Below are 25,080 nucleotides of genomic sequence, written 5' to 3' on the forward strand. Positions count from 1 at the left end.
AGAGAGTGTTACTCACGGAAAATATTAAGCACACGTCCATAGGCTCCATCTTCTCTTCTCTGTCTTAAATCAAGTTCCTTTTTATACAAGTTCTCAACAAATCAGACCTAAAAGCTCTTTTTTTTTTACATAGACCAATTCCATCCATCAAAATTTTCATTAAAAAATTTTGCACAACCCATGAAAATTAATCATTGACTCACTAAGAAGAATATGGACAAAGACAGAGGGCATGCAAGGTGGGTGAGATTAGAAGGAAAAAACACGGATAAAAAATTATAAACTGAAAAAAAAATCATACGAATAGATCATTTAACAACTAATGACAGAGGAGGGGAAGGGGTTAAGAGCATGTGACCTTTCCTTGGCATAAATTTGTACCTGCAAGTTTAATTCCAATGAAACAAATATGTGAGTAAAGCAAAAGACATCAAGGCTCCATGTACTGTTTTACAATCATCTCAAGCTGTTGACACAAAGCCTAAGATATCTCAGACAAAAAGTTTTTCTTATAAATAAAGCACCTCACCTAAACAATAATTGAGGTTGTGGTATTTGAATCAAGTAGGCAGATGCTTTGCAATGTCTTCTTCAATACCATCTCATATTCCCTTTCCATTTTTCCTGTATGATACAATAAATAGAATTAAGGACCTTTGTTTAGAGATTAGGAGGGAACAAAAACGGTTTGAAAAGGAAAAAAAAATCTATATTTAATCATACATACAGTTGAAAGCATGGTTAATGTAACATCCCACATCGTCCAGGGGAGTGATCCTTAAATGTACATTCACATCCCTACCTAGACGAGGCCTTTTGGAAGCTCACTGACTTCGGGTTCTATAGGAACTTCGAAGTTAAGCGAGAAGGAGGCCAGAGCACTCCCAAGATGGGTGACCCACTGGGAAGTTGCTCGTGAGTTCCCAAAAACAAGACCGTGAGGGCTTGGTAAGCCCAAAGCGGACAATATCGTGTTACGGTGGTGGAACGGGCCCGGGATGTGGTGGACCCAGACCGGGATGTGACAGTTAAGATGTATTATATGTCAAAAAACCTTTGCTTTCAAAATCTAAATCCAAAAAAGGGTCGCGAGGGTATCTATTAGCAATTAACCAGTTTGTTATAGTTCAATAGAATACAAAGGGAAAATCCTTCTTTTTTGTCTATTATATGAAAAATCTAAATAAGAGATGGCAGAAGAGGACTATGAAAAGAAAAATATGCGTATGAGTTATGCAACTTTCTTGAATGATTCCTATTAATGGTAATTCCCCAAATCCAAACCCCAAAGCTAAACAGGGCAACTACATATGTATTAAATTCACAATAACAAATAAGTAAAATTGAGCAAAATTTACCTCCATCAAGCAAAATTTAGGATCTTCCATCTTCACCATAGCAGGTGGACTCATCTAAACCTTAGCTGAACCAAACCAAAATCAAGATTACCAAAGTTAATTCCAATCATTAATTTCTATAAAATCATACCTCAAAAGGTAAAACAAAACGAAATTGAAGGATTTTACATGGATTTGCAAATGCAAGAATTTGAATTTCCGAAAAACCCACTCCAAAAAAGAAAGAAAATTTCCAAAACATGAAACCCTAAAAACTAAAAGCCCACAAATTTGCCCTCCCTGAGGAACCATCCAAGATTCAAATCGAAGAAATCACACAGAAGGGATTGGAGATTATCACATACCGAATTGGAAGAAGCAAATATTTGGGCGAGAAAATCGTGATCTGACGATCGTATCTATGGATGCAAATTTTCGCCTTCTCTTTCTTGGACAAAATCGCACCTACAAAACAATTAACATCTTAGGTCAAGGCCAAAAACCTCACGCACCCATGATAAATGGGGGAGTTTTGGCCGAAGAACCTTCGATGCAAAAGTTAAAATTTTGAGGCAAAAATGTTTGGAGAATTTAGAGAATTTAGTAAGAGTGTAGAACTTAGGTTTTGGAGAAAATGAGGGTGTTCATATAGGAGTGTGGCCGACCCCTTTTGGAGGAGGAAGATTGGCCACTTGGATGGTTTTTGGGTGAGATTCATGATTTGTTAGCAATTAATAAATTAATTAGGTAATAAATCAATTAATTAGCTAATTAATATAATTAGAAACGAATGATTTGGGGGTTACCTTGTGGAGAAGATTGATGATGATGGATGAAATAGATTTTGAATAAATACCTATTTTGGGCATTTTTGACTTGATTGAGGAATGATTGTCCACTGCTTGCGCGTAGAAATCTCAGTGTGCCTCGAGGGTAGTTTTGTCTTTTTTACCCAAAATCCATGTGTCGCCTCCATATTTTTCTTGATTATTTTTGGCTCCACAGTATCCGCCTCATCTTCCTTGGCTCTTATTTGAATGCTTCGATTTCTGAGCTTCTTCTCCTTCTCTAGTTTTTAGGGTTCCTCCGAAGTGGCGTATTAGACTTCTGAGCTTCTTCTTCTATCATCGTGATTCTGCAAGCTGCAAGCTCTCTCTCTCCCTCCCTCTTTGCAAGCTGAAGGCTCTCTCTCGTAACTCATCCCCTCACCAAATCCCACACAGCCGTTGATACTACTGTATGCAAACCCCATATGATGGTTGACCTAACACTTGTATAGGAAGGCGCCCAAACCCTACGGACAAATTTACCATCCTATTTTTTAATAATTACCCTCCAATCCAGATGGCTTTGTGGTAAATAACGTGAAATTGAGTGGACTGTAACTAAGCTACAGTCAAATCCCTCTTCAACTTTAGAATAGATAATATGATTATTTCTTATAAGACTGATATCTGATAAGGTTCCACAAAAAAACTCCCATCATTTTCCATATCATTGAACATATGATATTTTAAAGTAATTTACTAATGATTTTTCATTTAGGCTATTATTTTGAAGTATGTAATACTTGAAAGACAAATGTGTTATTATGTTTTGAAGTAATGTTTATATGACAATGTGGTATGTATATACTAATTTCGTATTTATTTTTCATTTGATTACTTATTGGTTTAAAATATATTTTCTTTAACAGGTCGAGTCATATTATCCGATAATATTAACGGGTTGATTTCAGGTCATGTTATATTATCTATTTATTTTAACGAGTGTTATACGACACGACCCGTTAAAGTAATTAGGTATGTCACGAAAACGACATGTTCGCGAGAAACACAACACGAATACCAAGTATTTCTCTCCCTATGATATGTTGCTAAATTTATCTTTTAACTACATAATTTTCTTACTTCAAGAGAGTTGGTAAACTTATTTTTCACCTGTAGGAGTTGCACTACGCTCTTTAGGTTTGGAGAATTTCTAACCAAGTCTTTAAACATTCTTTTTTAATGTGTTTTTGTCTCACTATCTACATCAATTAATAAAAAAAAAAGGTGACTAGCTTGTTTCATTAGATAATACATAATACAATATTAAAATCTATAGAGTCTGTTGGTAAACAAAATTGTGTAGTAACAAATTTTACTTTTTAAATTGTCACTAAATCAACCAACTTGTATTTAAAGAGATATTTATAAAAATGGTTAATCTTAGTGTACTACTTTGAAATTTCTTAGTTTTTAACATTTTGTAAATCAAATTTTTTTCATCTCAGTTTAGTACCTGAAGTTATAATTTTGGGATAGTTTTGTACTTCTGTGAGTTTGACCGTTAACTTTTCTATTAACCGATGATGTGGCGCTAATGTAGATATTGACTGGATGTCACGCTATTCTAAAAATCTCCACCTAGTGCCACCCAGGCAATTGGCCACCGCTTCAATTAGTCCCTAGGTGTGTGAAAATTAAGAAAGTGCACCTAGACCCGCTTAGGCGTTCGCCTAGTCAGCCAAACCCGCCTAGGTCACTATTCTCATTTAGACAGAAAATCATTAACTTTCATTTTGTATTTTATTTTGTCAATAAAATGTAAGACACTTGTTAGATACCTGGATGAACACTCATTATATACTTCTTTCCCATATTTTCATTATGTTCTAGTACTTTATAATTTATATGTCAGTTTATTTTGCAATTGATGTATAACAATACAATTATGTGTTTTTTTGGTATAAATGGCCACTTATTTACATAATATATAATAAAGTTATTTAAAATCCAGCTAGGCCCCGCCTGGGCCCCGTTTAGCCAACTAGGCCCTAGACCCCAACCCGTCGCCCGGTTAGTGCCTATCACCTTTTAGAACCTTATTTAGCCCCATGTGGACATTAAAAAAATTGATTTAAAAAATAAAAAATTTGAAAACTAAAAAACTAAACCCTAAAAGCTCAAGCTTGCTACAGACATTCAAGTAGCTTAAACTGTGGAGCTTAAAATATTCTCAAAAATTCTAGAGGCGACCCATGGATTTTGCTCAAGAAAGACAGGATTGTGCGTAGCTCAACACCCGTAAAGGTCCATGCAACTGCATACGACTGACCACAACTCACATGCCTTTGGCAAGGAAAAGTCAAAGTATTAAAGATAATGATTAATTTATTCAAGTAAGTAATTCATATTTAAATCAATTAGGGATATTTATTTCATTATCTCAAGATATTATTTCCTATTAATATCTTGAGAATATTCTCTTCATAAACCTTGGCCAATATGATGCTGTCATGTGTAGGGTAAAAACCTTACACCATGGCTATATATATATATATATATATATCTAATTTTACCAAATTTCGATAAGCTTAAACTACCCCTAAAAGCCCTAAACACATACTCTTTTTAGATAAACTAACTTAGGCATCGAAGATCCATTGGCCTAACCCCCCTCCCCACCTCATGGGTGCGTGAGGCTTAAGTATTTGATCAAAGGTGTAATTGTTTGCAGATGCATTTTCGTCAAAGCAAAGAGACGGGGGAAATTTGCATCGACACAAACCATCTTTCACGTTATTCTTCCCGAGCCCAACATGTTGAATAAAAAATGCAGACACCTCATGTGTGGAGATCCGCAAATCGCTCAAATCCTCCTTCATGGCATCTCTCAAATCTTTCAAATCCTCATCCATAGCCTCCTTCAATCTTTCTCCATACCAACCTATACCATCACTACTACGTCCACCAGAGCCGCCCATGGTTGCTTTGCTAGAGGTTACTGGAAAAAAAGAAAAAAAGAAAGAGAGAGAGAGAGAGAGAGAGAGAGAGAAAGAGATTTTTGGGATTTTGTGATATGGTTCACGGGTTGATAAGAAATAAAGTGGGGAGAGTTGTGGGAAGAGAGATGTGGCTGTTTGCCATGTCTATGTCTTTTTTATTTTGTCATTTTTTGTCTATGTCATTAGGGAATAAGAAATTTATTTTTATATAAAAAACAAGGTTGTTTATTAAATGAGAAGCAAAGCCCAATAATAAATTAAATATATGGGTTGAGTAAATGTTATAAAACTAACATAAAAGCCCTAAAAATTTACAAATATACTCATACTTTATAATATATATATATATATATATATAATATACAAATCCGCCTACACCACCTAGGAGCCTAGGTGCTAGGCCCCTGCTCGCTGCTCGACTAGCGCCTTGGGTTTTTTAGAACCTTGGTCTGCATCAAACTTGATCTTTTAGGTTTAGTTTTTAGTTTTTTTGTTGCAGTCATATTTAGAATAGGAATGTGATTATATAAATCCTAGTGTATCTAAGGATATCTTGGAATATTCCCTTTAGTAGTTAGTATCCTATTAGAGTTGTGATCCTATTAGAGTAAGGATTTAACATATCCTACTACTATAAATAAATGCACAATGGGGTGATACAACACACACCTCATAATTAAATCTCTCTTCTCTCTCTTGCTGTCGACCTTTTTCCCTCTCTAGTCATAAATATAGTTCAGTCAAATAGGCTTACAACACGTTATCAACGTGCTTTTGCTAGAAGCTAAGGAACTGAAGGATCATAGGAGGAGGTTTTCTTCAACAAAATTCAAAGGTTTTTATTTGTTTTTTGCCAATTAGGTACGCTTTAAATAAAGTAAGATATTTGAGACGTCCATGAAGCACGAAAACATTCCCCATGATGCATGAACCCCTTATATTTATATTTTCCTTCCAATATATTGTATATAATTCATATATTTATCAATATATATATGCACACATGTTTCATGCATTACTCAATTATTTTGCTATATAGAATTTGTGAGTCAAAGCATATAAATAAATGATAAGCAATTTAGGGTTTTTCAAACCCTAGAGATGTCGAAAAAAAATTTGGGAATTTAATGCAACATGGCTACTGTTCGTCGCCGCACCATCGTTGGCATCACCGTAGAGCATCGCGTTGGTTTGCAACCCAACCGTGTCGAGCACTTTACCAGGATGACATCATTACGACGTTTGGACCATGGCAATAGCCCTTTGGGCTTTGCTGCTCCTACACAGACACGCCAAGCCTTTAGCCTGGTAGGGTTACAGGGGCTTGCAACCTAGCCTAACTCCTAAGAAGGCTTGCAGCTCTTCTTGGACCCGTTTATGTGTCCCCGACCCAACTTGCCAGCAGCCTTATGCTGCTGGGCTTTGTCTCGTTTCACAAGCCCATCTGTAGCAAGCCCGTGTTGTTTGCTGGGCTTCGCCACCCCTCGGCCTACTTGCTCGCTGCTTATGATGCTGGGCTTGACCTGCGCCAACCCAAAAACCCAAAACCCAGCCTCGGTTGGGCTTCCCCGCACTAACCCGCAAGCCAGCCTTAAGTTGGGTTTGCCTTGTGCCTCGGTTTTAGGCCCAAACTAGCAACACTTGTTGTTGGGATTACCCAGATCATACGACCCATAGGCCTGCAATCCTTCCCATGGCCCAATGGCCTGTAGTCGTGCTGCAATGCCCATCCTCACATCGCAACTAGCTCACTTTTGGCTGGGTTGCGTTATTTTTTCGACCCAATGCCAATTTTTGGCATCCCCATGTTATAAATCATGCCCAAATATTTTTTTGGGGTACTTTGGATTACGCTAATAAATTCTAATTTAATTATCACTTGGTTTATCATCGACTGAAGCTAATATGACCTATCTGTCATTATTTTACTTCCACGATCGATCTCGTTGGTCACGATTTATTGAATTAATTAAAAGTGACCTGCAGTCCATTAATTTGATAATTTATAAAAAATTATTGACCTGAAGATCACTTTTGGACATTAACTATTCAATAATTTATTTTTCTACTTTGAACCGTTGACAACGTTTCGTATTCCTGAAGCTCCACACTTGAGTTCCCGAAGCAATTAAATCCACTACACTTAAATCAACATATTGCATTCTATGCTCTTGCATGAAACTCTCCTTTATGAACTAATCGTTCATAAAACAAAATTGAACTTGTAATTTCATATTTAGTGCCTTTGAAACCCGAAGTTTTCATTCAAAACTTACCACATGAAACCTGTAGCTTTCATGTTTAAATTAAACCAATACATGTCTATAGAACCCGAATGTTTTATGATGTATGTCTAGGGATTACCATATGACTATCTACGTTTTGTTGCACCCTTTGTTTTAGGGACATATTGAACTTAAACAAGCTCGATTTTACCGCTCTGAAGTATCTGGAAGAAACTACTTGAAATGGGTTCAATAAATGAAGCTCCATCTTATTGCAAAGGGTATTAGAGCCACCATTGAGGCACCTACCGACGTCACCCTGTCGATGAAGCTTAGAAAGCTACTGCAATGATCTTCATTCGAAGACACATCCATGATGCACTGCAATCTGAGTACCTCATTGAGGAAGACCCATGCATTATCTGGTTTACTCTGACCTACTGTTTCGATCACTAGAAAGACATTTACTTGCCTAAAGTAAGACACGATTGGCAGCATTTACACTTCAAAGACTTGAAGTTCATGAGTGAATACAACTCTGAAGTTTGTAGAATTCGATCACTACTTAAGTTATGTAAAGTGGACTTAACAGATGTAGATCTCTTGGAGAAAACCTATTCGACCTTCCATGCCACCAATATTGTTATGCAGCAGCAATATAAGGCACATAAGTTCACCATATTTTTGAATTTGATATCTTTTTTACTTCACGCTAAAAAGTAACTAGCTTTTGATGAAAAATCATCAAGCTCGACCCATTGGCTTAAACTTTGCGCCTGAAGCGCATGCGACCAATTCCAGCAACCATAAACAACGAAAACATCATCATGGCCGTGGTAATGGGTTGCAAGCCCACCCACAAGCCCAAGGTCAACTGAGCCAAGGCCCACCCAAAGGAGGAAATTTGACCTAGAACCACCAACCCCTTGCACCTAAGGCTCAAAACTTTAAGAACAAGGGAAAAACTACCATTCAATTGGCTTCCATTAAAGTGGACATGTGCTACCACTGTGGATCAAATGATTATTGGTCATGCGTATGCAAAGCTACCCCCGAGGCTATTGCCAAGTATCATTCCTGTCGTGAGTTTAACTTTGCCAATGTGGAACATACTGAAGATGCTACTACACCCTTGTAAATATTAGATTTTCAGGAGGCATCAACTCTTATGGACGAATAAGTTTTATTCTTCTAGACATGTTTTTAGGGTGTTTTTACCCCTAGTGGCCGAACCCCCTTAATTTTTTTTAGGTTTATGGTTTAATTTTTGGACAATTTTTCTAAATATTTGGAATAATTTGTTTGGTTTTGGTTTTGGTTTGTTTTGAATTATGGATAATTATTTAATGGATATTATTTCTTGAATTGATTAATTGAATGAATGGAATTATATTTATGCATGTCACCAATTCAATCAATTTATTTCTATGTATGTCTAGTGGGGAAGTTAGTTGTCTGGCTGATAGTGCTACTACGCATACCATATTGCATGAGTGACACTATTTTAATAACTTCGTACCTAAAAAAAACACATCTGACAACCCTCTCAGGCCCATCCAACCTGATTGAAAGATATGAAAAGGTCCGTATAATGTTGTCTAATGGTATTGTCTTAACCATTAAAGAGGCCCTCTATTATCCACGTTCTGGAAGAACATTGCTGAGTTTTAGAGACATTCAAGATAATTAATATCATGTTGAAACCACTGAAGAGAATGGTTATGAATTTCTTTATATCACTTCTTACGAGTATGGCTAGAAGTGTATTCACGAAAACTTGGAACATCTCTCTAGTGGGTTGTACTTCACAACCATTCGCGGCATAGAAACCCATCATGTGGCTGGCCTTGAGCCCGGGTTCCACAACACTTTACTGCTTTGGCATGACTGTATGGGACATCTCAGATGTGACATGATGCGTCATATCCTTAAATCATCACATGGGCATCATTTACATCTCTACGTTGGATTCCCACCATGCAAAGCTTGTTCTTTGGAAAAGTTTAATACTCAACCCTCCATTACAAAGATTATTCACAACCCTTCTAAGTTTATTCAGAGGATTCAAGGGGATACTTTTGGACCTATCCAATCAACATGCATACCATTTAGATACTTTATGGTGTTAGTTGATGTATCGACACGTTGGTCACATGTCTGCTTATTGTTCATAGGCAACGCTACATTTGAGAAACTCCCAGCATAAATTATTAAGCTTAGGGTTCACCACTTTGATTATCCAATCAAGTCGATTTGACTAGATAACGCTAGAAAATTTACGTCACAGACTTTTGACGACTATTGCATGTCAATTGGGATTGAAGTTAAACATCTTGTATCCTATGTTCACACCCAAAACGGCTTGGCAGAAGCTTTCATAAAGCACATTCAATTGATAGCTCAGACTTTGGTTATGTGAACCAAACTGCTGGTATTTGCCTTGGGCTATGCAATATTGGATGCAACTATGTTGGTTCGCCTGAAGCCCACCACTACCCAACCTTATTCACCATTACAGTTGGTTACTGGATACTAGCTTGATGTCTCGCATTTACGTGTGTTTTGGTGCGCAATCTATGTGCCAATAGCGCCGCCACTACGTACCAAAATGGGTCATCAGAGAAGAATGCGAATCTATGTCGGTTATGATTCACCATCAATTATTCGCTATTTAATGCCCTTAGTAGGAGATCTCTTTACCACACGTTTTACAGATTGTCACTTTGATGAGACAATCTTCCCGTCATTAGGGGGAGATAAGCTTGCTAGCGTTCCTATAGAATGCCATGAATTGTCGTGGTATGCTTCGACCCCGCACTGCCTAGTTTGAAACTGAAGTGCGACGTATTATAGATCTTCATAGCATTGCTCAACATATGCCAGATGCTTTTATTGATCTAGCAAAAGTGATGAGATCACATATACCCGCTGCAAACACACCTGTAAGGATAGACGTACCTAAAGTACGCCATAATATCAAATGAGGAGGCTAAACCGTCCCTAAGGGTGGGGCGGTCGCACTTTCCATACGGCCCGGTACACTGGCGGCTAGTCAATGATCTGCTCTTACCTTGAAGCGTGGCATACCTCTTGGTTCAAAGGAGAAAAGCAGCACAAACTAGTGACCTTAGTCTGAATCCAACCATCGCTATCTCATTTGCTTTAGTGCATGATATTATTCTAGATTTTGGTGATATCTTAGATAAGACAACCTTACTTTTAGAGAATCGCGAGATTACGGTCCATTATGTAGTATTGGATGTGGTTTGGAATCGGAATGAGATGATCGTCAACGATGCATTTTCTTACACAATAGCTATTGTATCATGTTTAGCGATGACATTGAAACCTGTTCCGTTGATGAATGTCGATGTAGAACAGATTGGCCCAATTGGAAACAAGCAATCCAGGTTGAAATCGATTTGCTTACGAAACGTAAGGTGTTTGGGCCTATAGCTCTTACTCCACCACATGTGAAGTCTATGAGCTATATGTGGGTTTTCATGAGGAAATGTAATGAGAATAATGAAATAGTGCGATACAAAGCACGCCTCATAGCGCAAGGTTTATCTCAACGCCTTAGGATTGATTACGAGGAGATGTATTCCCCCGTAATGGACGTCATAAAGTTCCACTACCTTATCAGTTTGATAGCTTTCAAAAAACTGAATATGCAGCTTATGGACGTGGTAACCGCCTGTCTTTATAGGGATCTAGATACGGAAATCTACATGAAAGTTCCAGAAGGACTTCCATTGACTGGTTCAAATAGTTTTAGACCACGTAACACTTTCGCTATTAGATTGAGGAGATCACTCTACGGATTGAAACAACCCAGATGGATATGATATAATCATATGAGTGAATATTTGACAAGTTAGGGTTATGTGAACAACGAATTATGCCTATGCGTGTTCATAAAGAAGTCACATTCCAGATTTGCGATCGTTGCAGTTTATGAAGACGACATGAACCTTATCGGAACTCCCGTAGAGCTTGAAGAAATTGTCATTCACTTGAAATTGGAGTTTGAGATGAAAGATCTTGGAAAAACTCGATATTGTCTCGGCCTGGAGATCGAGCATTGTTCGGATGAAATCCTAGTACATCAATCGAACTACACCCAAAAGGTGTTGCAACATTTTAACGAGGATAAAGTGAAGTCTTCGAGTACTCATATGGTCGTTCGAACTCTAGATGTTAAATGAGATCTCTTCCGTCCTAGGGAGGATGAGGAAGAAAATTTGGAGCCTGAAGTTCCATACCTAAGTGAAATTGGTGCTTTATTGTACTTGGCTCAATGCACTAAATCTGACATCTCATTCGCTGTTAATCTTTTGGCTAGATACAGCAATGCGCCTACAATCAGGCACTGGAATGGTGTTAAAGACATTTTTTGTTACCTCAAGGGTACGACGGATTTGGGTTTGTTTTACACCCACGAATCCTCAAGAGGAGCTGTCGCCCCCCTTGATCCTCAGGTTGATTCCTGCCTTGTTGGTTACGCATATATTGGTTATATGTTTGACCCACATATGACACATTATCAAACGGGCTATGTCTTTACCGTTAGAGACACCACTATATCTTGGAGGCCTACCAAGCAAACGCCAGTTGTGACTTCTTTGAACCATGCTAAAATCCTCGCCCTGCATGAAGCATTGCGTGGGTGCTTTTGGTTGAGAGCAATCATGGAACATATCCGAAGCACTAGTGGTCATACTACCATCATTGACCTTCTTATGACGATCTTTGAAGATAATGCAGTATGTATCGAGCAGTTAAAGAAGGGATACATCAAGGGAGACAACACCAAGCACATAGCGCCAAAGTTCTTTTATTCTCACCAGCAACAACAACATCAGAGCATTGAAGTCAAGCAAATCCGTTCCCAGGAAAGCATGACTAATCTCTTTACCAAGTCATTGCCTAAGTCTACTTTTTAGAAGCTCGTCCAAGGAATCGGTATGCGTAAATTATCTGAGTTGAATTGCTTATAGTTCTCTTATTTGGAAGTTATGTCTAACTCAGGGGAAGTATCTTGAAGCATACTGACTTGATCTTTATGTACTCTTTTTCATACGATTAGGAGCATTTTTCCCATTGGGTTTTTGCTAACTAACGAGGTTTTGATGAGGCACCCATCATGTGATGATCATACTCTGTTGAGTTCACTACTTTCGTCCTGTTTGACGTTTATTTTAGACATTATGCATACTTCTCACTTTTCTCCTTAGTCTATGGGTTTTCACTTACCTTAGGTTTTACCATAGCGAGGTTTTGTACTTTCTTTATATTAGATATTCATATAATTCGCCTGTTGTGCCGCCGACTTCATCAACTATTCTACCTTATTTGCTGAAGATCTGATGCGATGTTTTGTTTGAGTATTTCCACACTCAAGGGGGAGTGTAGCAGTTATATCTAGAATATGAATGTGATTGTGTAAATCCTAGTGTATTTAGAGATATCTTGGAATATTCCCTTTAGTAGTTAATATCTTACTAGAGTTGTAATCCTATTAGGATAAAGATTTAACCTATCATAACTACTATAAATAAAGACACAATGAGGTGATACAACACACAACTCACAATTAAATCTCTTTCTTCTCTTTCTTGCCGCCGGCCCCTTCTCCCTTTCTAGTTCTAAATACAATTCAGTCAAATAGGCCTACAACATTTTAAAATTTTTAGTTTTTTTAGTTTTTTTATAATGTCCACGTGGTGCTAAATTGATAAGTGGTGTTCAGTAATTATCCACATTGGCGCCACGTCATCGGTTAACAGACAAATGAACAATCAAAATCATAGAAGTATGAAAGTGTCATAGAATTATAACTTCAGGTTGGGATGAAAAAAAAAATTTAATGTACGAAATGTTAAAAAGCCAATAAACTTTAGGGTAGTAAACTGAGATTAACTCTTATAAAAATTGTTGGAGACGCTTTTACTCAGTAGAAAGAGACATGCTAAAGGAAACTCTCTCAAGGTGAGCCTTTTCCTAGACTATTTGTCATCTCACAGTCTAACGTTAATTTTTGTGTCAATATTATACAAAAAAATATGAGGTGCTTAAGAATCTATAAAGAGTCTTACTTTTGAGATGATTTTCTTAACATTATCAAATAATTGCCAATAAAAAGAGAGTCTTAACGAAACACTTCTGATACTGTTTACATTTAATGTTAAAAATATTTAAAAATTATTCATGATACTATTTACTTACAATACATTTTTATCATTTTGATTAAAACTCAAAATGTTCAAACTATTTTAATTAATTTCCTAAAAAAAGAAACCTCCCAACCCCGACATATATTCCCCCACAACCAAACAACCCAACACCCACACATTCAGACAAACACCCCATTTAATCTTTAGAGAGAGAAGACTCAGAAAAGCCCAAGCACAAGTCACAACACTTGCCCAAGAACCTTTTGCTTTTAATTGCTTCTGTCTCTCTCTCTCTTCCTCCTCGGTCTCTCTGCTCATATAAGAGCCCCCAAGATTCCCTCTTTTTCTTTTAAAGTCTTCTTTCTTTTTCCTTTTCTGAAAATCGAGCTTTCCTTTTCTTCTCTTTTCACAAAAACACCATCCCTCTAGCTAGCAAAGAAGCAACAGCTATGCAGAGTGGTGGAATGGGGATGGAGATGGAATGGCTGTTCTGAAAATGGCCCAGCAAGGCATCCCCAACAACAATGCCACAACTCTTAGCAGCCAACAGCAAAAACAGCAGCCGGAGAAGCAGAAGCTAGAGGAGCAGCAGCTGGGGAAGCACACCATCTTCCATGACTTTCTGGGCATGAAGCCTGGAGATTCCCCTGTGCTTTTGCCAGCAAAAGCCTCCACCGATTGCAGGCTCTCTGAGCCTTCTCCCTCGGCCTCCGCTTCCCTTGGGGCTTCCTCCGGCGGCGGCCGGGGCCCCATTTCTACCACCTCTGATCTGGGTTCCGGTGAGTTTGTACCCATTTGGTAAAAAAAAGCTGCTTTTTTTTTTGACCCCTGTGCTTTTATTTGAGTTCAGAACAAAAACCCATCAAATTTTTTTTTGCTTAAAGATAATTGCTTTAATATCATTTTTGTAATCAGGTTGATAAAGTTCGTTTCTTTACCATGTTTTTTTGGGGGCTGTCTTTTTGTTGTTGTTTTGGATTGCTTGTGTAAATGAAAATGAGAAAGATGGGAGTGGGTTTATAACTTTCTATGTAATGGATTAGTTACTGATGTCAGTGAGGAGTTCGGTAGCTGTTGTGGGCTTTCTCTTTTTCCTCTATGCTTTTGATTTGTTAAATTTGTATGGATAGGTTGAATCAAGGGCAAGCTTTTCACTTGATTTCCCCTCATTGCCTTTGTTAGCTCTCTTAATTTGTGTATTATTGGAGCATTTGAAATTAGGCTTGAGAATCATGATGCTGAAATGGTTTTGTGTGTTTGTTATCATTTACTTTGTGGCGGGGCTTTTTCGGGTTTTGATGTTGTTATCGTGGGAGTGAAAAAGTTGAGTGTGTTTGTCAAAAGTTATCATTACAAAGTGAGACTTGTCGGATGAGCATTTGTTTATGATGACGTTTTTGTTATATTATTGACCTTTTCATCTGGTGATTTCGGTGAATGAATGTTAACTACTGATCTTGAGCTTGTCTGTTATGATTATATAACTGAAATGTCAACACACATACAGTACTTATCTTTCTTATCTGGGTTGGATTAGATTTTGATTTGTTGTCTCATTAAATTTGGTAGAAAGGCACGCTGGAAACCATCTTGAGGGGGTTCCGTTCTATGGCCATAGGAGCGATATATCTGGGCTTGAGATAAGTAACAGGTTACTAGGAAGTAAACGGAGTAATTCAGACTCGACTTTTATGGGTTCATCCAGAGATGGTGTCCCTCATACGGGTCCTGATCACCTTGAGAGCTCGCATTTGATGAAGGTGTTAGTGTGACATGATACAATACTTTTATCCTATTCTTACATAAGGAAAACGCCCCACCTATGTTTTTCTCATCTGATGCGTTTTAGTTATCCTGAAATCAGATGCTTCGAAATGGACCAGGGGGAGAACGACCTAGAAGGTCCATTGACGATGAAGCAGTCTTTGCTACACAGCCACTGAGGCCAACTTCTGGTCCTCTGATTTTTCAGCCTCCACTTGGTGGTAGAGTTGACACCAAACGGGAACGACCTAGTCCTATGAATATGGGTGCTGCAGTACAGTACCCTCCACGAGGGGGTCATTTTGTACCCATGGTGCATCAATTACCTTCAAATCGATTTAGGGATGCCAATACCATTCCAAACAATATCTCTCAATCAGCAGCAGATGAGGGGTCTAGAACTGGAATTAAAGGCCCGGGAATTTTGAGTTCCATTAATGCCGGCAGTGATGCTCCTGAAAGAAACTCATCTGGGGTGCTACCAAGAGGCAGCAGGCAGAAATCTGGGACTCATAATTTAGAGTCAGAACCTTCTAATCCAAGGTAAATCTAATTATACAAGATATAGTACATGTCTGTTACTTTTGTTTGTTTTTTTTTTTTTTCAAGAGAAAATTTGATGCCTTATCTTTTGTCGTCCATTGTGGCAGTCAACATGGATTTACTTCAGCTGGTCGGCAGATGACCATATTTTATGGCGGTCAAGCTCATGTTTTTGATGATGTCCATCCGAACAAGGTTTGCTTTCTTAAAGAATGTAGTTTATATATCCCTTGATTTATAGTAGAGCGAGCTCCCTTGATTTATAAGTTTATATATCCTAATATAGCAAATATATGTGGACAATCTCTCATAAAGAATATATACTACAGATATCAACATTGGCTAGCTTATGGAGTCATTGCATACAGATAAGCAATCTGTAAATTGCAGAATTGGTGTGATCTGATATTAACTTATAGGTATAGTGTAGTGTTCTAGAGCATGTGGTTTTGGCTTTGTGAATTCTTTTGTAGCCATAAAAGTTTCTTGATATTATCATAAGCTCGACCTTTTAGATGTCTATATTGAGTCATTAAAAAAGAGTAGGTTATAGTTATTAGGGTATGTCTAGCTAGGATTAGCACGGTACTGTTTGAAAATTGTGCGGAAGTTGCTTTCCCTGTCAGTCCCTGGTTGCGGGAGATTGACGAGTTAATGACTAGAAGTCCTTGAAATTGGGTATGAAGATAATTTTCAAGGCTGTAAAAGACTCTGAACGTGTTTTGTCTTGGTGTGGGGCAGTTTAGAGTTACGCACTTTCTTTGTCATTATGGTCACGCATGACTCTATACTAGTGCATGCCTGATATTTATCTGCTCTTTGGCCCTGAACCGGAGCTGTTTTGTGTATTTCTTCCTCATTAGTGCTGGTTTCACCCGTCAATGTGGTCAGCTTTGCTACTTCCATTAATTCTTCATTTTTGGTTGGATTAGTGGTCCTCATTATTGAGTGCTTTTGAAAGTCAAACAATCATTGTTGGTAATAAAAATGTGACATGGTCTTAAATACCAAGTTATTATATCAAATTGGTGGAAAGTACGATGTAGACGGGTGTAACAAAGAAAAAGTACATCATAGAGAATCTCCTATAGTACTTTTCATGATTGATGTGAGGAAGTTCATTTGTTAATTGTGTGGGAAGGTTCTTCAGTTGCTGTCTCATTCTGGCGGTAGAGAGTAGCCATTGGTATTTTACACATGAAATATGCAGTAGTGGTTTCCCGTGTAGATCATTTATGAAGTCATATTTGCTGTAATTTATACGTTGTTATGTGTTAGTGTTGGCCCTTTTATTGTCCTTCATAGGGATTCATATGTGAGATCAAGTTCCAAATTAAGAAAGAGTCAGAAGGGATTGTTACATCTTTGGTTTGACTGAAGACTTGTATGCCTAAGCTTTGGGAGTGTTCTTTTGTGATTTTACCCAAGACTCGTAGCCTAAGGTCTCTCGTACACTTGCTTATGTCATGTAGGCCATGGATGGTGTCGGGCAAACTGAGAGAAAGTAGAACAAGGAGAGAGAGAAATTAGGGAAAACTTTGTTATTTCAACCAATCAACAAGTGCCCTTAAATGATTCTTGTAAAAAAAGGAGTTGGCTTGCGTCATTAATCCCATTGGTGCACCTACTTGTCCATCCAATTGTAATTGATATATTTTAACCGTACAAATCTCATAATTGTAACCGGTCGTTTTATTAATCATGTTTAAAGATCATCTCTGCAAAAGAAGTTCAATCAAATTGACAATCGCTTACTAATGGACAGTTGGTTATGTGAATATTAGTTGTTAACAAAACCGTTGATTTGTTTTATACATATGGATGTATAATTTCCAATTTGATTGATTTCTTATAGAGCTGATATTAAAAGATGATAAAGAAAGTGAATGGTGCGGATTATGACTTAAGTCTAGTTTCCTAAGAACTCCCTAAATATTAATTAGAAATCTAAACTTAAGTCTAGTTTCCATCCCATAGTCTACTGCTATTTTCTTTCATATATTATTCATCAATGTTTCTCTGTCATTGATGTCTTCAAAAAATTATAATTCCCTTTTCTTCACCATCGTTTCTATTAGCAACATAGTACGAATTCAAATATCTTTTCACTCTCTGCTGTTAATTACGTGACATTGTTGTGACCACTGTACGTACTCTTTTCAGGCAGATGTTATAATGGCTTTAGCTGGATCAAATGGAGGATCTTGGTCAACAACCTACTCACTAAAACCTAATGCAAAGCTGGGCAGTGAAAGTCGCATGCCTAGTGGAGAGGTTGAAACCGGTGCAGCAAGTAACAATGCACTGTTGCGAGAATACCATGGGAGGTTAAGTGTTCCTGGGAATTCTAGTCCAGCTGCGGGTTTTGCTGATCGAATATTGACACCAGCAGGTAATCTTCTAACTCCATTATGGTTGCATGGATATCCAGTGGGGTGTTTGACACCGAGAGATCAATAAGAACATATGGCCACAACCGTGTATTCAATGGTCCATTTGGTTTGTACTGTAGGTGGCCATCAAGGTAGCAATTTAGTCAAAGATACAAGAAACCCGATTCAAGCTGCGGAACCCAGTTCAAAAGAGAAAAATGAGCTGTGATGTTAGAGAGTTTCCGTATTTCGAACCCAGGATACAGTAAAATCTTCGCCATTGTAGTTTCCTTGATGTTTCAGTTTGGTCTCGACTTGTATTTAATCCTATAATTTTGAATCTTTGTTGAATCCTTCGGATGAACAACACCCCGCCATGAAAGCCAGTGATAGCAGAGCTTCTCCCACAAATGACCAAGAAACTTGACTTCCTCAAGTCTACTTACGGCAAAGGGAATGCCTGGGATTTGGGAATACCCTTAACAAAAATGTCTTTCAAGGATAAAGATTCATTTCTGTTAGCTTTTTATTAAAATCACCTTTTAGTGCTTATTCAGGAAGTGCTTTCAGATAAAAAGCAGTTGGGTCCTCAGTAGTTGGATTAATGGGATGGCCACCACCATATCATCTGATATGGGTTGGCCTTCAATGGAACATACTTGGGTTACAACTTAATCTGGTTGGTCGACATCGATATGGTCATGGGTCAAAATTTAGCAAATCCTCAAAATAGTGATCGGTTGACTAGACCAAAAACTCACCCTTGGTGTTCTCGGAAAAATTAGTACCGGTCGGACCTAGGTCAAACGACCGATCGGACCTAGACCAAAGATCGGTCGGTCGGTGATTTGAACTCTAAGCTTTGATATGGAATATATTACAATGAAATAACTTGATAAACATGTTCTAAGCATTTGAATGACAATTCAAATAAAAAAGGCATGTTTCATATGAAGTGGTATAATGCAAGTGATACTTTGATTTGAATGGTTGCGACACTAATTCGTTCACACAAATCATGGATGATTGTTTTACACAAAGGCTTTCCTATTTCCTTCACATTTCCATAGAAAAAACAAAGAACTAAGAACAAATTTACGAGGTTTACTTGAGTCCGCTTGTTCATTTCTTAGTGTGTTTGAGGTTTGTCTTTAGAGTGTGCAAAGCTTTGACAAACACACAACGTTAGGTTGAACTGTACTGTATCCATAGGTTGCATTTCTCCTTCCACGTTATAGATACTACGTACCTTAAAGCAATCATATCTGCTGTAACTAAAAGAGACAAACGCCTAAAACACTGTTCATAAGCACAGTGTCATTCCATTTTGCCTTTACTTAATTGGTTTTATTTCATTTCTGCCAAAATCTCAGTTGGTGCCTTTATCTGGCGCTGCTCCTGATTTACACGTGTTGGCGATGTACACGTGTTCGTAATCTTGAAAGAAGAAGGACGGGAAAGCCGACCTTTTATCCTTTTGCTTCCAGAAACAACGAGCTCTCTCTTGCAGAAACCACAAGCTCTATTCTTCCTTGTTTTTCTTCTCAGCATCTTACAAAACTATTTCTTTCTTCATATTCTCTTTATGTTTGGCTGAAATCCTGAGTTGCCGACTCCCATTGTCTTCCTTCCCGACTTGAGTCATCGGGTAAAACTCATCTTCTTCCCTGATTTAGACTTCTCTTTAACTCTTGACCTTCACCATGCAGTCACCAGCCTATCTGCCGAGCTGTACCAGAAAGACATACCATTTTCTCATTAAGCTCATACATGTATTTAAATTTTTGCTGTGTTTTTCCAAAAATTAGTGAAAAAGTTTCAATCTTTTCCTTACCCACGTCAATGAAACTCGAAATAATTTGTGGGTTTCTTTTTTTGTGTAATTTTATTTGTTGGGTTTGCTTCTTCGTCGATTTTTATTTGAAAATCAAAACAATTTCTGGGTCTTTTGTTGTCTCTACAAAAAGGTGAAAAAGTTTCAATTTTTCGATATCAATGGAACATGAAAACAAATTGTGGTTTTGTTCTTTTGGTGGATTTTAATTGTGGGTTTTTGATTTGCAGAATGCGGAAGACAATGAATACGAAGAAGGGGTTGAACCAACACTAGAATTTGTGATGACAAAGAAGGACATAACTGGGAGTGGAGCTTCGGCTACTCTGCTGGTTTTTAATAATGAGGTTGGATTTTCCAGGAAGAATATGGACTCGATCTGCAGTGTAGGACGTTCTACAAAGAAAGGGAAGAGACAACAGGTTTATTGGAGAAAAAGGTAAATTAAAAGGTTATATATAAACTTATTTTCAATTTAAACAACATCCTATATATTTTCATACTGCATGTGTGGGTAGCCTCAAACGGATATGTCAAACATTTTTTTTTCTAAATTGTTGTAGTGTTTCCATTTTTTGGTGCAAAGCTCCACGATTGGCTAGCGTGAATCTTGGTATCTTCATATTCATGCAATGTTCAGGGATCCATAAGAGTCTTGGGGTACATATATCAAAGGTATACTTTTCGGTTATGCAAAAACTTCAAATTCGTTTTATTATTTGTATGGTACTCAATTCCTTATTTTATGCGTTATGCTAATGAGTTTCAGTTCTATTTTTTCCTGCATTATTCTGATGATTTGGATGCTTTCGTAGGTGAGATCTGCCACTTTGGATACATGACTCCCATAGCAGGTTGCATATATCCAATGTAATTACCAATGCTGTTTTACCGGCTTCTTTCCATTCTGGTAGTAAGGTCATATCTCTGTCAAGCAAGGTCGTATTGAGTGAGAACACCAAGGGCACTCTCTCTTACCCTCACTGACCCACATTTAAAAAGGGGCACATTATGTTTGCACCCTATTTTCTCATATCTCTGTAAATTTAGGTATTTTTTACCCAAATTTTTTTTTCGTTAAGCTTTCATCTTGCTGTAAATTTAGGATTTTTCTCTCTGTGTTGGTCCATCTGCTTATACTTTTCAAATGTTGGTTCATCTTATGCAAATATTGATATGCTTAACAGCCTGCTGCCGGCAACAGTGGTGGCAGAAGTGGAGGAAATGACAGTGGTAATTGAGGTGCAGTGGTAACAGGAGAGGTAGCAGGAGGCAGTGACCATGGCGGCGAAGACATTGTTTGTTGCATAGTAAGTTTCTATTGAGTTTCTTGAGATGTATTGTAATTTGTATTTGTATAACACCATAACACTCCAGTGAGAATATTTAGCTACTAATAGATAAGAGGGTAAATAATAGTGTCCCGATAACTGACTATAAATTTGATATCAAATCTAATGACGGATATTTTTTTCGGTCATTTAGCAAATTTTCTTTAATAATCGATTATAGTGTTGTCTGAGAGGTGAACAGTGTAAATTGACTTTAAGACCAACTCTAATCAATGAGATGGTAAAGATTGATTAAAATTCAGACTACGTAATAGGCTAGACTAGCAAATTTAGTAATTAAGTACTAAAAGAGTATTACTGAAATATTAGATGGATAAGACATAATTGAGGAGAGCCTGTGAACAAGATTTTAATTATTATTTTCTTCCAACTAATCTTCCAACTAACCTCTCACTTATTTTACTTTTGTATTGAATGGGGAAGCAGTGTGTGATGAGTAAGACCACATTAGGCTCAATTCTTTCAAATTTATCTTAATTTTGGATTGCATCTGCTGAAGAATATTTGAGGCTAAGCTTAATACTAATCAATTTAGCTTCAAATTATTTTATTTTCAGTCTTCAAATTAAGACTAAAGATTTAACACCCTACAATATAGTTTCAATTGTTAAAGATAGTAGATTGAGGTTCTTTGAATCATGTTGGTATTGGTTTTTGGCTTTCATGAAAGAGAATAAAACTAGCAATTCCACCAATAATAATTTGTATCAAACTCGCCATTTCATAAGACTCGAACCTCAGAGCTCTATGAAAAAGAATAAAACTGTACCATACCATTTTATTTATGTTTGATTACATTCGTTATTATTACTAATAGTTACATTTGTGCATTTTAGGGAACTTATGCGATCTGTTCTATTGTTTATATCATTAAACTTTCCTCTACTTTCCCTTTCTTACAGGGTTTTATTGAAAACAAACTTATACATCCCAACGCAAAAGGAGAGAGGAGGCAATGGATGGCTTTGTTGATAATGTGAGTAAATTTGTAAACAGGATTTCTAATAGTTTGCTAGCTATAGAGTTATTTCTTCGTCTCCCATAAGGTTCAACTTTTTATTTACACATTCATGATTTCTCCATTTCTCTTTTCAACTACTGAAGCAAAGAGATAGTGAATGTCTACCAAATTCAGAAAATCAATAATGTTTTACACAACTCTTTTAAACGGTTAATTGTTGTGCTATGTCAAATTAGTTGGAGAGTTGAAGATAGAAAATTTACTCATGTCAGTAATTCATCGTGTTCAATTTTCATGCTTCTCTTTGGAAAGAAACATGTTTGGTCTTCAATCCACCATTTAAATGTGAAAGAGGAAGTTCCCCTCTCACATGGTTAGATCCGTAGAGGTAAATGATTCTTTTTTCTTTGATCAAGTATTTGGTACTTTACCTTATGTCTAATGGCTTTTGTTGCTGTTTGTTTGTGTTAACTGATATTTTTGAATCTTTGGTAGTATTTTTATACTCTTTTGGAAAGAAATAATTTATTTCATCCTGTGTTTTTTTTTCTCAAATAAATCCATGCTTTGTTAATTGTTAGCTTTTCTTTGCTCACTAAAATAAGCCATCTTAATTAATTAAGGTCTCTTGCTGCTGTTTTTGTGATAATATTACTATCTTTATTTCATTTTCTTCTTTTCAGTACACTTTGACTTCATTTTACTTTTTAAAATTGGTCCTTACTTGGCTGAGCCATAGTAAATTGTCCATAACTCACCTGCATACACTCTCTCGATTTTGAAGATTGCTCAAATGAAATTTGTGATTAATTTTATTGAATTATTTTTATTTAATTTAATCTGTAATTTTTTAAAAATATGCAGGGGGAGTTCAAAGTCAAGAGGAGGGGCGTAAGCACATATTAAGTTTTTGTATCTCAATCTGATTGTTTGATTTTGGTTGTATACATCATGGGTTGAGTGATGCAGGTGAAGCTTTGTTTTAGGACCATCTTGGAGAAGTATTGTTTGTTGAGCTGCCAGAAAATGGTCACTCAGTCTCTCAAGGGGGCAGCTTTGGATTGCCTTTCCAGAATGTTGAGGAGGTCATTGAAATTAAACTAATTGAAACATTATTTGATAATTTTGGCATATGAATTTTAATTGGTATTGATTTTTTTTCACAACTTTTGGAACGACAAGATGGGACTACGAAGTCCAGAGGTCAGATGGTCATCTAAGGTGCTGTTAGTCTTGCTCTCCAAATGACTCTCATGAATGTGAACCTTGATCAAACGTGCAGAATATTTGAGCATATTTGAGCAGATGGTTTATCCGGTAAAGGTTTCCACCTATTTTACCTTATAGATACACTTAACAGTCTTTATAAATCATTGATTTTTATAGAGTCGGTTGAGATGAAACCTGTTCTGAAACAACTTCTTTTGAAGGTTCTTTGAAATTTCTGCAAGTATTTTTGGAAAAAGAGTGATATGTCAGCATAGTCATGGTATATGACAATGATAATTTGAAGAACCATTTAAAGTATTTTGGTAATCAGCATACTTAAATTTGAATGTGATATATCCGTTTAGTTTTTTTATACACAATGACAATACTCAAGTATAATTTACATCATATATCTTTTGAAGTACATGAAACTATGAAGACAAAACCCTAATTAAGCTGATTATGGAGGTTTTGTTTTATATCAAGATATTGCAGCAGAAGGCAGACTTTGAAGAGTTCACGCTGCATAGAAAGATGATGAAATGCTACCCATTGAATCCATCGTTGCTCCATTGGAGGCGAAACTTAAGCTTGCTGCAGGAGGTATACTTCTGTTTTGCAATATGACCCCTTTAATTTGTTTGTACATGGGAGGTATAGAGAGTGTTCAATGTGTATTTGGTTTCCATATTGTTTATGGATCTATCGACTCATTTATTACATGAATCAATAATTATAACTAGTTAATTTTTTTTTACATGAGCACAATCAAGTTGTTTACACCTGAACTCATGATATAATTTATGGACCTGCCATTATGTACACATATGAATATGCTAATAGTGTTCAGTTTTTTACTTGGTCTTTTCTTTTTGTTAATTTGTGGATCAATTTTAGTTGCTAATCATTTTTGGAAAGGTTAATTAGTCCCATTACTTAAAATGGGTGTGCTAAATTGTGGTTACGATTTTAAACCCGCGCTTTCTTTGCTAGTATATTTCTATTTCTTAAATAAATGGCTAAAACTCTTTAACGTGTAAGAAAAGGGTCGAGATTTCCAAATTTTCTTAGATTCAGGACATTTTTATATTAAGTATTTTTTTTTTCAATCCAATTAAGAGAAAGTTTGAACTCAATACATCTTTCAATATTGAAAAGATAATTATTACTAGACAAAGAAGTAGTTGGTTGATTAAAATTCGCATTCTGTGTATCTTGTGATTCACATATATAATGATCATATATATGTTGAGAGTGTTAATCCCACATCAGGGAAATGAGAGATCTTGTATGTGCTTATAAGTGGTTTGGCTATTCTCCATTTTCCAATTGATTTTATAGTAGAATCTCAACTTTCTTCTCTATAGGTAGAGGGATCTACCGTCCTTGTACTCTTATTCAATTGAATTGGCTCCAATAAGATGATTCTGAAGAGAAGTGGTATATATACATACATACATATATATATTCTGAAGAGAAGAAGTGGTATATATATATATATATATATATATATAGGGATAGGATCAAGGACAATTATT

The 25,080-nt window shown here is 36.8% G+C and overlaps 1 protein-coding gene and 1 long non-coding RNA gene across 10 annotated transcripts; both read left to right on the plus strand.

Moving 5' to 3' along the window:
- Positions 1–13,735: 13,735 nt before the first annotated feature.
- Positions 13,736–18,738, plus strand: LOC126630954 (protein TIFY 8-like). Its single transcript, XM_050301116.1, has 6 exons — positions 13,736–14,286; positions 15,077–15,267; positions 15,372–15,814; positions 15,922–16,009; positions 17,978–18,206; positions 18,327–18,738. Exons 1-6 carry the CDS (start codon positions 13,989–13,991, stop codon positions 18,413–18,415), a joined length of 1,338 nt encoding a protein of 445 aa, XP_050157073.1. The 5' UTR covers positions 13,736–13,988; the 3' UTR covers positions 18,416–18,738.
- Positions 18,739–19,624: 886 nt separating this feature from the next.
- Positions 19,625–24,299, plus strand: LOC126630971 (uncharacterized). Of its 9 annotated transcripts, none has more exons than XR_007626167.1 (9): positions 19,625–19,834; positions 20,251–20,459; positions 20,607–20,695; positions 20,836–21,070; positions 21,208–21,330; positions 22,275–22,348; positions 23,198–23,656; positions 23,764–23,865; positions 24,029–24,299. It is a non-coding gene; the product is annotated as an uncharacterized LOC126630971 (long non-coding RNA). The 9 variants fall into 9 exon arrangements; XR_007626165.1 differs by having other exon boundaries at positions 19,626–19,834; positions 20,607–20,680; XR_007626164.1 differs by lacking the exon at positions 20,607–20,695 and having other exon boundaries at positions 19,632–19,834; positions 23,198–23,418; positions 23,516–23,656.
- Positions 24,300–25,080: the final 781 nt, after the last annotated feature.

This window comes from Malus sylvestris, chromosome 8 (genome assembly GCF_916048215.2).
Source record: "Malus sylvestris chromosome 8, drMalSylv7.2, whole genome shotgun sequence".
NCBI classification, from domain to species: domain Eukaryota; kingdom Viridiplantae; phylum Streptophyta; class Magnoliopsida; order Rosales; family Rosaceae; genus Malus; species Malus sylvestris.

Bases quoted from the DNA above. Each gene is read 5' to 3' on its own strand.
- LOC126630954 (XM_050301116.1), top strand. From the start codon at position 13,989: ATGGCTGTTCTGAAAATGGCCCAGCAAGGCATCCCCAACAACAATGCC. The intron at 15,268-15,371 runs GTGTTAGTGTGA...TCCTGAAATCAG, and splicing joins AGAGCTCGCATTTGATGAAG to ATGCTTCGAAATGGACCAGG. The intron at 18,207-18,326 runs GTAATCTTCTAA...TTTGTACTGTAG, and splicing joins TCGAATATTGACACCAGCAG to GTGGCCATCAAGGTAGCAAT.